This window comes from Oncorhynchus gorbuscha, linkage group LG14 (genome assembly GCF_021184085.1).
Source record: "Oncorhynchus gorbuscha isolate QuinsamMale2020 ecotype Even-year linkage group LG14, OgorEven_v1.0, whole genome shotgun sequence".
Classification (NCBI taxonomy): domain Eukaryota; kingdom Metazoa; phylum Chordata; class Actinopteri; order Salmoniformes; family Salmonidae; genus Oncorhynchus; species Oncorhynchus gorbuscha.
In genome coordinates this window covers 58,661,504-58,678,757 of record NC_060186.1, presented here as the reverse complement: position 1 = coordinate 58,678,757, position 17,254 = coordinate 58,661,504, and the positions used below count along the sequence as shown (strand labels likewise).

Here is a 17,254-nt window from a genome sequence, read left to right as displayed (position 1 = left end):
AATTATAAATATCAAATGACAACATTTACTCATCAACTGTAGATGATCATCACAGAAGGAAGAACACTAAATGAAAGCATCTCAAATGGTACTGTACTAGAAATATACACTGAGTGTACAAAACATTAGGAACACCTTCCTAATTATAGAGTATTGAGTTGCACCCCCTTTTGCCATCAGAACAGTCTCAATTCAATGGGGCATGGGCTACAGGGTGTCGAAAGCGTTCCACAGGGATGCGGGCCCATGTTGACTCCAATGCTTCCCACAGTTGTGTCAAGTTGGCTGGGTGTCTTTTGGGTGACCAGTCTTGATACACACGGGAAACTGTTGAGAGTTTAATAAAACAGCAGAGATGCAGTTCCTGACACACCCAAACCGATGCGCCTGGCATCTACTATCATACCCTCTTCAAGGGCACTTAAATCTTTCATCTTGCCCATTCACAATGCCACACACACAATCCATGTCTCAACCTGTCTGAAGACTTAAAAATCCTTCTTTAACCTGTCTCCTCCCCTTCATCTACACTGATTGAAGTGGATTTAACAAGTGACATCAATAAGGGATCATTTAGAACACATGCTCTTTCCATGATGTAGACTGATCAGGTGAATCCAGCTTTCACCTGGATTCACCTGATCAGTTTCTTTTTCTTTTTCTTTTTCTTTATTTAACTAGGCAAGTCAGTCAAGAACAAATTCTTATTTTCAATGACAGCCTAGGAACAGTGGGTTAACTGGTCTAGGAACAGTGGGTTAACTGGTCTAGGAACAGTGGGTTAACTGGTCTAGGAACAGTGGGTTAACTGGTCTAGGAACAGTGGGTTAACTGGTCTAGGAACAGTGGGTTAACTGGTCTAGGAACAGTGGGTTAACTGCCTGTTCAGGGGCAGAATGACAGATTTGTACCTTGTCAGCTCGGGGATTTGAACTTGCAACCGGTTACTAGTCCAACGCTCTAACTACTAGGCTACCCTGTCGCCTAGTCGCCTGTCATGGAAAGATCTGTCCTTAATGTTTTGTACACTTTGTGTAATTAATCAATCTGTGCATATTATTAGGTGAACCATTCAATCATACACACCTGATAGTTGCAGCAAGCTACCTGTACCTGAATACTACCTAAACGTACACAAATTGTTTTATTGTTTCTTTGGGTCTGTGGTTAAAAAGCAAGGAAGCTGAGATGGTATCTCTACACAACAATGACAAAATATAGCAACACGGCCTCTCTTTTCTGAAATGACCTGCATGGCAACTAACATCATCAAGAAACCATTATGTGCAGCTTGGTGAGAGCAGATAACGTTTTCACTTACTGGTGTCACAGAGACACACCGCAAACCACTACAAATATCTAGGGCTATTTTCAAAACATGTCCATTTTTTTGAGTCAAATGACATTACAGTTCATGTGTTTCCCCTCATCTAAATATGTTGCAGCGTCTGTCTGACAACAATGGGCTTCTTTGTGACTTTAAAGCGCTATTGGAGGGAGGTACATTACCTTGTTGTTTTATTACGCTAGATTAACTGGTTCAAGGAACATAAAGTAGATCAACATTACTATTGACATTCCTACTACTGAGACAACATCAACAATTTCATAATAATTCATGTGAATGATAACTACATTTATAGGTTTTATTATAATTGTATTACTTGCAACTGTCTGAGTTTTTCAGAATGATACTGTGAAATACTTTGTTCTATTTTGTTGTTGATGAGCCGTGAAAGTGAATTTCCTCATATGAAACACAATCATTCTGAATCAGAGTCTGAAATCACAGTAAACTACCATGCACTCCAGCTCAACAGTGATGATGCTGACTAGCAGTGTGGTGAGGGAGGGATGCTCTCCTCTCAGCTGCTCTGCCACCTACGAAGCCATATAGGGCACAGCCATTTTGGATCTCATTCTCAGCTCCAGTGTCACATGACTCCCCCAGAGTCCTGATATGGCCATCAATCTGGTCCTGAACCTGGGAGTGTTAGACCGGCGCCACCGAACAATCTGCAGCAGTACAGGTTTCTAAGGCGAACCACAGCTCAGAGCCACGAACAGTGAGTAATGATAATGATGCTGATAACAGCCGTGGTTACACATCAATGGCAGGTATAGGAAGGTAGTGAGTGTGTTACGTCATTGTAGTGATACAGAGATGGTACAGAGCAAATATTGAAAATACTGAATACAATTATAATACCATGGGTTAGCTATAAATCTGTCAGCACGACCATAATCGGACAGAGTAAGCAGTCCTGCTGGTACAGAAGAGATGGGAGGGAAGAATAGTGTTCACCCTGTCAGCTCTTCAGAGGATCAGCTTTACCACGGTCTGCCCCTCCACACACAAGGTAAGCTATAGAACAGCTGTCCTGCAGTAAGACATGACGTATAATCTGGCACACAGACAACACTGCTACTGTACTTTACCTGCATACTGTGGTACATCACTGGACCACATGACCACATCACACAGACTAAAAGTCCAGCAAAGTTGACCTTCAATGCAAAAGCACTGAGAGGAAAATTGCGCTATACACAATATTATTGACCACAACAACCTCAAAATACTTGAGCAAGGCATGTATCAAACGACACTGGATTTTGCAGACAGTTATCTCAAATGTTTTACAGTACAAGGTAGTGCATTTCAAGAATTTAAAGCCAAACAAATAGAATTCTGCTCCAGCACTAGAAAATAATTTTAGTTCAGATTCACACAAGAATGTAATATTTAGAAGGACAGCATTGTAGTAACAAAGCATACCTTTAATTCAAAGGCATTTTTGCTGTGTCATGCCTCAACCTCCGCACTAGGTCACCTTTCAAACCACTGCAGACTGAGCAAGAGAATGAATGAGTAAGCAGAAAGCACTTACCTTGCAGTCTCTGCATTACATTGGCAATATCCCTGGCTGATCGTCCATAGTGCAGGGGTGATGATGCCATACCTCTGCCCTGGGGTCAGTCAAGTTGTGCTCCAACCCGTCTCTCAATCCCAACAGAAGTTGGACCTCTGTTCTGGATTCAGTTCTTAGTTTTTCAGTAGCTTGAGTCTACAGTCCAAACTCACAGGGGTCTATGGATACTGAGCTGCGTCCATAATTCTGTATCCTCCTGAACATGTCATCCCTGTTGCAGCAGTACTGAGGCTGCAATCTCTCACTCTCTCAAGCTCCTCCCCTGTCTGTCTGTGTATGTGTGTATGTGTCTCTCTCTCTCTCTCTCTGCCCCCTCCCTCCCTCTCTTCTCATACTGTTTTCTCTCTCTCTCTCTCGCTCTCTCTCTCTCTCTCTCTCTCTCTCTCTCTCTCTCTCTCTCCTTGCTGATCTGCGTGCACTGCCACCTGGTGTCCAATCAAAGTGAAGCTCTCACGGTGCTCCTCGAGGTGCTTGGGACAATGGTGAGCCATGTCTCTTGACCTGATGAAGAGAGAGAGAGAGAGAGAGAGAGAGAGAGAGAGAGAGAGAGAGAGAGAGAGAGAGAGAGAGAGAGAGAGAGAGAGAGAGAGAGAGAGAGAGAGAGAGAGAGAGACAGAGAGAGAGAGAGAGAGAGAGAGAGAGAGAGAGAGAGAGAGAGAGAGAGAGAGAGAGAGAGAGAGAGAGAGAGAGAGAGAGTGAGAGAGAGAGAGAGAGAGAGAGAGAGACCACATCTGTTCGTACAGCAAAACAGATATGCACCCAAATAATCAGCAAATCTTATTATTCTCCAAAATCATAAAGGTTGTAAATCAGTCATTAATCAACACACACACATGCCTTCGGTACATCTCTGCACATGACTGGTTGTGTTTTCTCTCCAGCAAGATATATTGATCAATCAATACTGTTCTAAATGCAGGAGGGAGAGAAGTGAGATGATGTGCCACTGCCTCCTCTTCTGCACTTATCAAAATGTTTAATCCCATTAGGCCAGTCCTTTCATCATCTCAGGAGCTTGAAAGGAGGATGACAACAACATCACAGTGGCAGTGGGGACAGCATCAGAGACAGAGGATGGTGGACTGGTCAGAATGTGGAGAAGATAGATGCAATGTCCATCATTATCAACCAGAGGAGCAGAAAACACTGGTGGGTAGATGAGAGTCATCCTCGCTTCACACCTGTTTTTTTCCCAGTCATATTGAATCATATGCTGAGTGCCCAATGTTCGTTCACACACACATATTGGGATGTCACAATTACTTATTTGTTCTTATTACAAAAGTGGACTTAAAAGCCCGTAGGTGAATATTGCCATCTAATAGCTGGAGATTGGTTTACAGCAGAGAATAGGCCACAAAGTAGAACCATTGAAGGCTAAATCTGCTTTGAAGGCTTTGTTCCCATATGTACAAGTGCAAACAGTGCAGTCAGATGGGGGTTAGAAACTCCTCTGAGTGTAACCTGGGAATAGTGGCCTATTTTGGTCCTATCCAGTGCTTTTTTCTTTCATTTTTATAAACCTCGAGAGAAAAATATGATCACACTAAAAATTCAGAAGGGACTTTTAGGATGAAGTCCAAATATGTGTAGGCCTACAGAATGTTATTTGAGTTGGCATGCGAAAACAGCAGGCTTATCCTGGGTCTTCTATATACTGCAGCCCCGTCGCACCGGGATGAAGTGCTGACTCCCACATTTACACGCTGCGCGGTTCTGGGTGACCTCTACCAAGCACAACCCCACAGGACTGAGCCGAGAGCGGAGGAAGAAGGAGAGAGTCTGCCGCAGGAGATGGGAAAGAAATGGGCATAAAGATATAACAGATATGGGTCGAAGGGAATCGTCTGTGTTGAGGGGAAGTGTAGCGCCATCACCCAATGTTCAGATCCATCTGTATACTTATTTTATCAGCGCACACCCAGATCGCTCACGCCCGTACAAAGCCTGCCTGAGTAATCTCCTTCACGCGCAGTCAGCACTACTGAAATCTTATTAGAAAGTTATCGTAGCCAACCTGCTCGTCAGAATCGACCCCGTCCATGTGAAAACCCACAAATTTGACGGTTGCAACCGGAACATAATGAGAAATTGCATTGAGAGACGTCATTGGGCCATTGGCTGTTTCAATCTCAATTCCAAATTACCCATAGTAAACGTTTTGCGAGTCGACATCGAGGCCCTACAAACTGGCCAGTTTCTAATTAAAATATCGATTGAATTACAAATTTAATTTAAAAGAGTGATGACAATCTTGAGTTGCCTGTAGAAATTCTCGAATACCCGGCAGAGCAAGTTCTTCTCACCCTCATTTTTGGCTTTGTTGAAGTTGCCCACCTGCTTCAAGATGTCCACGATAATCCCTGTGCCCAAGAAAGGGAAAGTAACTGAACTGAATGACTACCTACCAGTAGTGCTCACTTATGTCGTCATGAAGTGTTTTGAGAGTCTAGTCAAAGACCATATCACCTCCTACCTCCCTGACACACTCAACCCTCTCCAATTTGCCTACCTCCCTGAAAGATCCATGGACAATGCAATCGCCATTGCACTGCTCACTGCCCTTACCCACCTGGACAAAAGGAATGCATATTTGATAAAGCTGTTCATCGACTATACAGCACAGCCTTCAATACCATAGTGCCCAGTAAACTCATTACAAAGCTCATGTCCCTGGGTCTGAACTCCTTATACAACTGGGTCCTGGACTTCCTAATAGCCCGCCCCCAGGTGGTAAAGGTAGGCAACATTAACATTAACTCCCCTGTCGCGGACTGCAAGGCGCACCATTGGGTGGACACTGCCTGCCCTCCAGGACATCTACAACACCAGGTGTCGCAGGAAGGCCAAGAGGATAATCAGAGACCCCAGCCACCTGCGCCATGTCCTGTTCTCTCTGCTTCCATCACTCAGACGCGGATCATCATGGCGAAAACTGGAAGACTGGCCAATATTTTCTACCCCCAGACCATCAGACTGCTGAATAGACTCCACTAGTCAGCTACCTGCTCCCCCCTCACACCTGCTACTCCCCCTATGGACACCACCCCCTCAACTGACTTTTCCTCTGCCTCCACCCCAATGACATTCATCACTATTGCTGTTGTTAATATGTATATTGTTATTTTGATTATAATTTGTATTGTTTTATTTCACTTGGTCCCGATGCCCCCTCATTGGTCATTTAGTCTGCCTGCTGCTCCACCTATGGTAATCCCCCCACCCCCCCAACAGTCTTTCCTCTGCCTCCACCCCAGTGTACATGTATTTATTCCTCACTGATACAGTTATGATATATATAGTACAATTTCTATTTATATATCGTTCTTGTTTTTTATTACCATTTTCATTATTTAATTTCACTTAGTCCTGCATGTTGGAGCTCGGAGCCTAAGATTTTCACTCTACCCTCCAATCACACCTGCAACCCTGTACATGTGACTATTTAACACTGAATCTGAAGCCATGGATAAAAATTGCCATGGATAATAACACCACCTACTGTTAAATAAGGAGAATAAACTCAAGTGATTTAGGCCCTACTGTAGGCCTATGACTTTGAGTGTAGGACCTTTACAAAGCCCCTAAAAACCATAGAGATAGATAGAGGACTTATCATGGATATCACCCATTTTAGCATGGGCATTGCCATTGTTATTGTGCCATCATCCTCTGTTTCAAAGTAGTCAAGTAGTCAACCGGGTGGGGATTCAGCACGCTGCACATGCTGTCACAGCTGCTATAATGCCACAGATATAAAGATGAGTCCTCTATTCAATGGAATTCAATTCAAGGGGCTTTATTGGCATGGGAAACATATGTTAACATTGCCAAAGCAAGTGAAGTAGATAATATACAAAAGTGAAATAAACAATAAAAATGAACAGCAAACATTATATTCACAGAAGTTCCAAAATAATAAGACGTTACAAATGTCATATTATGTATATATACAGGGTTGTAACTGAGTCTCTATCTATTTCTATGCTAAAAACACGCCACTTCAATACACCTACGACCGGAAGTGACATTTAGGTGTGCGGTGACTCCCGGCCGCACACCTAAGCCCATATGGGAGAGTCTGGGTGGGCATAACTCCGAGGTGGCGGTTCTGGCTCGGGACGTGCACCCCGCTCCACTTCTGACTCGTTACACTTACCCTCACCGCCAACCACAGACTAAAGGACGCCACTGGACTGATGGTCTAGTCTGGAGGGAGTGGCGCCTCTGGATTGGAGGGAGACTCTGGCGGATCCGGACTGGAGGGAGACTCTGGCGGATCCGGACTGGAGGGAGACTCTGGCGGGTCCGGACTGGAGGGAGACTCTGGTGGATCCGGACTGGAGGGAGACTCTGGCGGATCCGGACTGGAGGGAGACTCTGGCGGGTCCGGACTGGAGGGAGACTCTGGCGGATCCGGACTGGAGGGAGACTCTGGCGGGTCCGGACTGGAGGGAGACTCTGGCGGGTCCGGACTGGAGGGAGACTCTGGCGGGTCCGGACTGGAGGGAGACTCTGGCGGGTCCGGACTGTGTACTGTTGCCGGACGCTCTGGACTGGGTACTGTTGCCGGACGCATTGGACTGGGTACTGTTGTCGGACGCTCTGGACTGGCGAGGCGCAGTGTATGCCTGGTGTGTGGTGCCAGCACTGGTGGTACCGGGCTGGGGACACGCACCTCAGGGCAAGTGCGAGAAGCAGGAACAGGGAGTACTGGACCCTGGAGACGCACTGGAGGCCTGGTGCGTGGTAGCGGCACTGGTGGTACCGGGCTGAGGACACGCACCTCAGGGCGAGTGCGGGGAGGAGGAACAGGGCGTACAGGGCTCTGGAGACGCACACAGGATGCCTGGTGCGTGGTGTTGGCACTGGTGGTACTGGGCTGGGGACCAGCACCTCAGGGCGAGTGCGGGGAGCAGGCACAGGACGTACTTGGCTGTGGCGGCTTACTGGAGGTCTGGAGTGTAGAGCTGACACAACCCGTCCTGGCTGGATGTTTATACTTGCCCTGCATGGCACAGGACGCACAGGGCTGTGCAGACTCACAAGTACGCAGAGCCGGCGCAGGATACCTTGGTCTGAGGAGGTACACTGGAGACCAGGAGTGCTGATCCGGCACTCTCCTACCTGGCTGGATGCCCATTCTATTCCAGGCAATGCGAGGAGCTGGAATAGAGCGAACCGGGCTAGAAATGTGCACTGGAGATACCGTGTGTTCCACCGCATAACACGGTGCCTGACCAGTAACACGCTCCCCACGGTAAGCACGAGGAGTTGGCTCAGGTCTCCTACCTGATTTATCTCCTTGTGTGCCCCCCCCCAAAAAAAAAATATTGGGCTGCCTCTCGGGCTTCCGTGCTAGCCGTGTACCCTTATATCGTTGCCGTTCCTCCATTCTCCTGTATCCCTCCTCGCACTGTTTCATAGAATCCCAGGCGGGCACTGGCACTCTCTCTGGATCGATCGACCACCTCTCTATCTACTCCCAGGTTGTTACCCACTCATCCTTCTCCCGGGTCCATTCTTCCACCAAGCGCTGTTCCTCCCATTCAAGCTGCTTGGTCCTTGTTTGGTGGGTTATTACACGTTCGTTGAATGGAGGAGACCAAGGCGCAGCGTAATTTTAATACATCTTCTTATTTAATGAAACTAAGAACACTTAAACAAACTTACAAAACAAAACGAACGTGAATCTATATATGATAAGTGCAGACACAGGCAACTAACACATAGCTAGACAGGAAACAAAAACACATAAATCACCCATGTCACACCCTGACCTAACCAAAATAATAAAGAAAACAAAGAATACTAAGGTCAGGGCGTGACAGTCTCCAATTAATGCTAATTGAATCATTCTCATATTTGTTTAATATACGTTTAACATACGTTTTTCAGTGGTAAATATAACTTATATATATATTTTTTTACATCTAATGAAACGAACACCCCCACCTCCCTGTCATGGTTTAAACCATTTCGTTTTAAGTGCCGGCACTGTCCACATATAACTAAAAAGATTCAACTGAGCTCCTTTACGCATAGATTTTCCTTTGTACCTACTAATTTTCGCAATTTGTTTGCCATACATCCTTGATAAATAAACAACGTTATTCCAATGCATCTGATTTATCCCTTGGTTTATTATTGTGTGATTTTGTCAGTCAGCTGTTTAGAGCGCTCATTGCTGTTTTGCTGTTGCGCACAGGTACTGGTGTTCTCTGTACCATCGGTAGCAGACCATTTATTTAGCTTGATTATTTTCTATCAATATTTGATTTCTTTGCTGGATCAGTTAATGATGGTCGACAATATCACTAAATCGTCTAGAGCTAGACATCAATGCGCATCCAATCCATCCATCAAGTAGCCTATAAATTAATGACAGTAGGCCTTTGGTTGACTCTTTCGATTAGAAGCATTCGGTTTTGCAATGGCATAGCCCTACATTATTTGGGATTTTTGTGCTTATGAGAACCGTTTTCACAGCGAAACAATTAAATGTTGCATAGGCATAGTTATACTTGCATTTCATTACCCGAGATTTCCAAGGTCCATGATTCGTACACGGTTTAATAAAATGTTCAATTCAATTGTTAAATGCTTAATAATGACAAATAGCACTGTCATATAAATGTCAATCATGTATGGAAAGAAAGGTAGTGTTTTATGTCACATGATCTGTGAAGACTAAGCATCAACTGATGAATTATGGACAACTAAACCAGGGTGTAAAATATGTTTTGATTCAACTCATGTATTGTATTGAAGGTAGGCTACCTGTTCTGCATGTGTTCATGTGTGAAATGGCCTCTTCTGAAAGGATAGGCTACCAGCAGTAGTGTAGGCCTAAATGCAAGTTTAGTTTAGTTTAGTTTATTAGGATCCCTATATGGGTATTATGCATAGATATGGTTATTATGACTCACACTGTGGTACTCTATTTTATGCAAGACTACAAATCATGCAAGACTACAATTCTATGCAAGCTTCATCCCTATATGACTCCTGTTACGAATCCCTTTTGGCCCGACAGTCTAGGGGGGATGGTAATGAGACCCGTAACATAACTCATGCAAATTATTATTGTGACAAAGTAAAAGTGTGCACGAAATAACCACGACAACAGAAATCTACCGTCAAACTCTAGGTTTATTTATAAACACACGGTAATGGGGGGAGCAGGAAAATGGGCTGAGCTGGACCCAAGGAAAGAAACAATAAATATACAAAAACACACCCCTAAGCTAGACTAGCCTACTTTAACAGCTAACTAACTAACCAAAAATACAGTGGGTGGTCCGCCCAGTTCTAACTAGTGTATTTAACAAAGTTCACCTACGGGAAGTGTATGCCCATGGGCGACTTGTCTTGGTTTCCCCCTTTTCCCACCAGCAACAAACAAACACCATAACCAAAAACAATACTCACAGGTGATGACAAAATGCTATGGAGGTGTTTAAACAAAAGAGAGGTTAAGACACAAAGCGAGAGTGAAACACAGAGACCTACAGACATGGCATTTACAGAGAGATTGAGCTAGAGATTGAGCTCGAGATTGAACTGAGCTGAGCTCATGAACAAACAAATGATGGGTTTTTAAACCATGGGGAAGGAACTGTGATAGGTCAGGAAATAGGAGGAGGTGTGTCTTCTGATTGATGATTGATTGTTGACTGATTGGGGAGTGATGATTTTCACCTGTGAGGGGAGAAGGAGAGAAAAGAAACACACACACAGGATAACTGTATCCGTAACACTCCCACCCTTAAAAGAGCAACCCTAGGGGTTGCGACTACAGTATTTCAATGAATACTTACAACAAAGCAACAACCTTGCAAAACATTCAGAAATCATTTTCACACACGAGACAATGCATCTTCCAACACATTATCAGAACCCTTTTTGTGGCTGATCTCCAAATTATAATTTTGTACAATCAGCGCCCAACGCATAAGGCGCTGGTTCTGGTTGTACATTCTGTGGAGAAAAACTAAGGGGTTATGGTCAGTATATACAATTACGGGAAGGGCACTGGAACCAATATATACTTCAAAGTATTGCAGAGCCAACAACAAAGCAAGAGCTTCTTGTTCTATTGTCGCATAGTTTGTTTGACATTTATTAAATTTACGTGAAAAATAACAAACGGGATGATCCACTCCACTCTTGTCCTGCTGCATTTGAACAGCACCAGCACCTCTGGCACTAGCATCTACCTCAAGTTTGAACGGTTGTTCAAAATCTGGAGCAGCAAGTACAGGTGTACTACATAAGAGTGCTTTCGCTGATTCAAAAGCTCTCTTACAATCAGGGGACCACACAAATGATCTAGCCGGACTAAGCAAATCGGTCAATGGAGCAACTACCGCAGAGAAATTTTTACAGAAGCTACGATAGTAGCCAACCATCCCTAAAAAGCGGCGTAGCTCTCGTCTGGTGGTAGGTGCAGGGAATGCAGTTATAGCCAAGACCTTGGCATCAACAGGGCGCACCTGTCCATGGCCAACCTCTTTGCCGAGATAGGTAACAGTAGCCTTCCCAAACTCGCACTTTGCCAAGTTCAGGGTTAGAGAAGCAGCTGCCAACCGTTCACATACGACCCTTAGCGAGTCAACATGATCTGACCACTCAGACGAATAAATCACTAGGTCATCAAGGTATGCACTACAATTAGGAACGCCAGCTAATACGGAGTTAACCAGTCGTTGGAAGGTGGCTGGTGCATTTCGCATCCCAAAAGCCATGACTGAGTACTGTAGGAAGTTGTCTGGGGTTACAAAGGCAGAAATCTCAGAAGCACGTGAAGTTAACGGAACCTGCCAGTAACCTTTTAAGAGGTCTAACTTAGTTATACTTAGCAGCACCAATAGTGTCGATACAGTCGTCCAGTCGGGGTAACGGGAACGAATCTGGCATTGTGACAGAATTTACCTTTCGATAATCCGTACATAACCTGGACGTACCATCAGGTTTAGGAACCAAAATGCAAGGAGAACTCCAAGGGCTTGAACTTGGCTTAGCCAGGTCATTCTCCAACAAATATCTCACCTCATCCCTCATTATCAGACACCAATGGGCTTACAGGAGCAGCAACATCCCCTACAGGGTTAGTAGACTCAGGCAGCGGTAACACAAGCACCTGCTCTTCCAACAATACATTTAATACTAGCCGTTTAACCTCCGCCTTAACTAAACTCTGCGGAATCGATACTGAATAATGGTCAGCCAAGGTCATTAAATCAACTCTACGACATTTGTCAAAAACCTCCCACGAAGGGTCATCCAAAAAGGATTTCAAATCAAAAGTAGTCATTTTACACTACTTCACAAGTGCCAAAGAAAATAGCAAACACTAATGCTACTTCAGCTATGACGCTCAACACTGAACTATACCAATACAACAATCTACATGAGCGGCATGGGTGTCAGTTATGACATATCCCGGACGAGGCTCCACTTATGTTACGAATCCCTTTTGGCCCGACAGTCTAGGGGGGATGGTAATGAGACCCGTAACATAACTCGTGCAAATTATTATTGCGACAAAGTAAAAGTGTGCACGAAATAACCACGACAACAGAAAATCTACCGTCAAACTCTAGGTTTATTTATAAACACACGGTAATGGGGGGGAGCAGGAAAAGGGGCTGAGCTGGACCCAAGGAAAGAAACAATAAATATACAAAAACACACCCCTAAGCTAGACTAGCCTACTTTAACAGCTAACTAACTAACCAAAAATACAGTGGGTGGTCCGCCCAGTTCTAACTAGTGTATTTAACAAAGTTCACCTACGGGAAGTGTATGCCCATGGGCGACTTGTCTTGGTTTCCCCCTTTTCCCACCAGCAACAAACAAACACCATAACCAAAAACAATACTCACAGGTGATGACAAAATGCTATGGAGGTGTTTAAACAAAAGAGAGGTTAAGACACAAAGCGAGAGTGAAACACAGAGACCTACAGACATGGCATTTACAGAGAGATTGAGCTAGAGATTGAGCTCGAGATTGAACTGAGCTGAGCTCATGAACAAACAAATGATGGGGTTTTTAAACCATGGGGAAGGAACTGTGATATAGGTCAGGAAATAGGAGGAGGTGTGTCTTCTGATTGATGATTGATTGTTGACTGATTGGGGAGTGATGATTTTCACCTGTGAGGGGAGAAGGAGAGAAAAGAAACACACACACAGGATACACACACACACACAGGATAACTGTATCTGTAACACTCCTTTGCTAACAGGTATTATGTCAATTTAAAACTTGCACAAGACAGTTGATTGTTACCTTTGCCTCTATTCGGCAGTCTTGTCCAGATCATCATGGCATTTGTAGTTCTGTAACGACTTCTCCAGAAGTTGATGCCTCTCCTTGTTCTGGCGTGTTCTCGGCGGTCGACGTCACTGGTCTTCGAGCCATCGTTGATCCATTTTTCATTTTCCATTGGGTTTGTCTTGTCTTCCTACACACCTGGTTCCAATCCCATTCATTACATGTTGTGTATTTAACCCTCTGTTTCCCCTCATGTCCTTATCAGAGATTGTTTGTTTGTATATTTGTGTATTATGTATTGGTGCGCGACGGGTTCTTGTATCCACTTTTATTTTATCTTGTATTTTTGATTATGGAGTTTTGTCAAGTCTATTAAACGACTCCATTTATACCAAGTTCGAATCTCATGCGCCTGACTTCCCTGCCACCTACACACACACAATTACACAATCTCTGACCCTATTATGGAGTCAACAGGAGAAGGTACCCCGGCCATTGAGGTGGAGGAGCGCGTCCAGGGGCATGCGGAAATGCTTTACCATCTTGTCCAGACAATGGACCGCTGGGAGAGACAGGGAGTTCTTCTAGCGCCTCCACCAGCACAACCGGGGTCTATCCTGAGCGCCCCTTTCCCGCCTGAACTCAGTAGGATCCGTCTCTCCATGCCACAGGAGTACGACAGGAGTGCTGCCAACTGCCAGGGTTTCCTCCTCCATCTAAACCTCTATCTGGCCACGGTCCACCCAGCTCCATCAGACTGTGAGAAGGTGGCCGCCCTCGTCTCGTGCCTCACCAGGAAAGCCCTGGAGTGGGCCAACGCCATGTGGAGAGAGGGAGATGCGGCGTTGGACCATTTTGAGGAGTTCTCTTCGACCACCCACCCGAGGGTAGAGCGGCGGGTGAGTGCCTCTACCATCTGAGGCACGAGACGAGGAGCGCCCAGGAGTTTGTCACAGAGTTTAGGACCCTGGCTGACGGCGCGGGATGGAACAACAGAGCCATGACGCAGGGGGGACACATGGACAAAACTCTGTCTTTTCCTTATTGACTTTCCTGCTTTACCGTGATGCTAGGCCTACCCTGGTTAGTTTGTCATAACCCCACTGTTGCTTGGCCACAGAGGGCTCTCACAGGTGGTCGTGAGAGTGCTCAGGTAGGTGTTTGGGGTTTCCGTTGGTGCTACTATGGTGGAGAGTCCAGACCAGGTCTCCACCGTGCGCATTCCCCCAGAATATGCCAATTTGGCTCTCGCCTTCTGTAAAAAGAAGGCGAATCAATTACCACCCCATCGACGGGGGGATTGTGCGATAAATCTCCTGGTAGACGCTGCACTTCCCAGGAGTCACGTGTATCCCCTGTTGCAAGCGGAGACGGTGGCTATGGAGACATATTTCTCCAAATCCCTGCACCAGGGGTACATTCGGTCAGTCCATCAGTCTTCCAATCCTTTGTAGACGAGATTTTCTGGGACTTGCACGAGATTTTCAGGGACTTGCACAGGCAGGGTGTAGTGGTGTATATCTATGACATTCTGATATACTCCGCTACACGCGCCGAGCATGTGTCCCTGGTGCGCAGAGTGCTTGGTCACCTGTTGGAGCATGACCTGTATGTCAAGGCTGAGAAATGCCTGTTCAGGGATGGAGATGGAGAGTGACCGCATTGCAGCAGTGCGTAATTGGCCGACTCCCATCACGGTGAAGGAGGTGCAGCGATTCTTAGGGTTTGCCAACTACTACCGGAGGTTTATCCAGGGTTTTGGTCAGGTAGCTGCTCCCATTACCTCACTGCTGAAGGGGGGCCTGGAACACTTGCAGTGGTCAGCTGTGGTGTACAGGGCTTTTAGGCACTTGAGGGCTCTGTTTACCTCGGCTCCTGTGTTGGCCCATCCGGATCCCTCTTTGGCGCTCATAGTGGAGGTGGACGCGTCCGAGGCTGGGATAGGAGCTGTGCTCTCTCAGTGCTCGGGTACGCCACCGAAGCTCCGTCCTTGTGCCTTCTTCTCTAAGACGCTCAGCCAAAACTATGATGTGGGGGACCGGGAGCTGTTGGCTGTCGTCAAAGCCTTGAAGACGTGGAGACATTGGCTTGAGGGGGCTAAACACCCCTTTCTCATCTGGACTGACTACCGCAACTTAGAGTACATCCGGGCGGCGAGGAGACTGAATCCGTGCCAGGCAAGATGGGCCATGTTTTTCACTCGTTTTGTGTTTACCCTCTCTTATAGACCAGGCTCCCAGAACGTTAAGGCAGATGCACTGTCCCGGCTGTATGACACAGAGGAGCGGCCCATGGATCACACTCCCATACTCTCCGCCTCTTGTTTGATGGCGGCGGTAATGTGGGAGCTGAACGCGGACATAGAGCAAGCATCACGTGCAGAACCCGCTCCCCCTCATGACCTCTGGTCATCCTGAGATCGGTCGGACGATGCGCTGTCTTAGTGGGAAGTATTGGTGGCCCACTTTAGGTAAGGACGTGAGGGTTTATGTTTCCTCCTGCTCGGTGTGCACCCAGTGCAAGGCTCTTAGACACCTGCCCAGGGGTAAGTTTAAACCTTTACCCATTCCACAGGTGGTCGCACCTGTCGGTGGATTTCCTAACCGATCTTCCACCTTCACAGGGAAACACCGCAATCCTGGTCATTGTGGATCGTTTTTCTAAGTCCTGTCTCCTCCCTTTGCCCGGTCTCCCTACGGCCCTACAAACTGCGGAGGCCCTGTTTACACACGTCTTCCGGCACTACGGGGTCCTGAGGATATAGTGTCTAATTGGGGTCCCCAGTTCACGTCAAGGGTCTGGAAGGCGTTTATGGAATGTCTGGGGGTCTCGGTCAGCCATATCTCAGGTTTTCATCCTGAGAGTAACGGGCAGGTGGAGAGAGTTAACCAGGATGTGGGTAGGTTTCTGAGGTCTTATTGCCAGGACCGGCCGGGGGAGTGGGCGGCGTTTGTGCCCTGGGCAGAGATGGCCCAGAACTCGCTCCACCACTCCTCCACTAACCTTTCTCCCTTTCAGTGTGTATTGGGGTATCAGCCGGTTCTGGCTCCTTGGCATCAGAGTCAGACTGAGGCTCCTGCGGTGGACGACTGGTTCCGGCGAGCGGAGGAAACATGGGACGCCACCCACATCCACCTTCAGCGCGCCGTACTGCGCCAGAAAGTTGGCGCACACCGTCACCGCAGTGAGGCCCCGGTGTGGGGGGACAGGGTCTGGCTCTTCACCCAAAAGCCTGCCCCACTGCCTGCTGTCCCGGAAGCTGGGTCCGCGGTTTGTGGGGCCATTTAAAGTCCTGAGGAGAGTGAATGAGGTATGTTATAGGTTACAGCTTCCCCCCGATTACCGCATTAACCCCTCGTTCCATGTGTCTCTCCTCAGGCCGGTGGTGGTTGGCCCGTTCCAGACAGCTGAGGTGCGGGAGTTTCCTCCGCCCCCTCTGGACATAGAGGGGGCCCTGGCGTACTCTGTTCGATCCATCCTGGATTTGAGACGTCGGGCGAGGGACCTTCAGTACCTCGTGGATTGGGAGGGGTACGGTCCGGAGGAGAGATGCTGCGTTCTGGTGGAGGACGTGTTAGATCCTTCCTTGCTGCGAGAGTTCCACCGTCCCCATCCGGATCGCCTTGCTCCTCGTCCTCTGGGTCATCCTCGATGGGGAGGGGGAGTACTGTTAGTCGATGCCTCTCCTTGTTCGGGCGGTGCTCCATTTTTAATTTTCCATTGGTTTTGTCTTGTCTTCCTACACACCTGGTTCCAATCTCATTCATTACAGGTTGTGTATTTAACCCTCTGTTTACCCTTGTTACTCTCATCAAAATGATCGGACCAAGGTGCAGAGTGGTAGGCGTACATTTTATCTTTATTAAAAATGAAGACCTAAAAACAGCAAAAGGAAAATGAACGTAACATTCGGTAGGCTACACAGAGCTGTACAAAAACAACATCCCACAAAACTAAGGTGGCACAACATGCTGCCTAAGTATGATTCCCAATCAGAGACAACGATAGACAGCTGTCCCTGATTGAGATCCATACCCGGCCTA

The 17,254-nt window shown here is 46.7% G+C and overlaps 1 protein-coding gene across 8 annotated transcripts in view; it reads right to left on the bottom strand.

Annotated features, from left to right (window-relative positions):
* The window catches only part of syne1a (spectrin repeat containing, nuclear envelope 1a), a 234,487-nt gene extending 231,361 nt beyond the window's left edge, over positions 1–3,126 (bottom strand). For 7 of the 8 annotated variants that reach the window (XM_046298663.1, XM_046298665.1, XM_046298666.1 and 4 more), the window contains exon 1: positions 2,889–3,125. In XM_046298663.1, the coding sequence (XP_046154619.1) occupies positions 2,889–2,958 (70 nt within the window). In that variant the 5' untranslated portion in view covers positions 2,959–3,125. Of the gene's footprint in view, positions 1–2,888 lie in introns of all 8 variants that reach the window. The other variant, XM_046298670.1, reaches the window with a different exon arrangement.
* Positions 3,127–17,254: the final 14,128 nt, after the last annotated feature.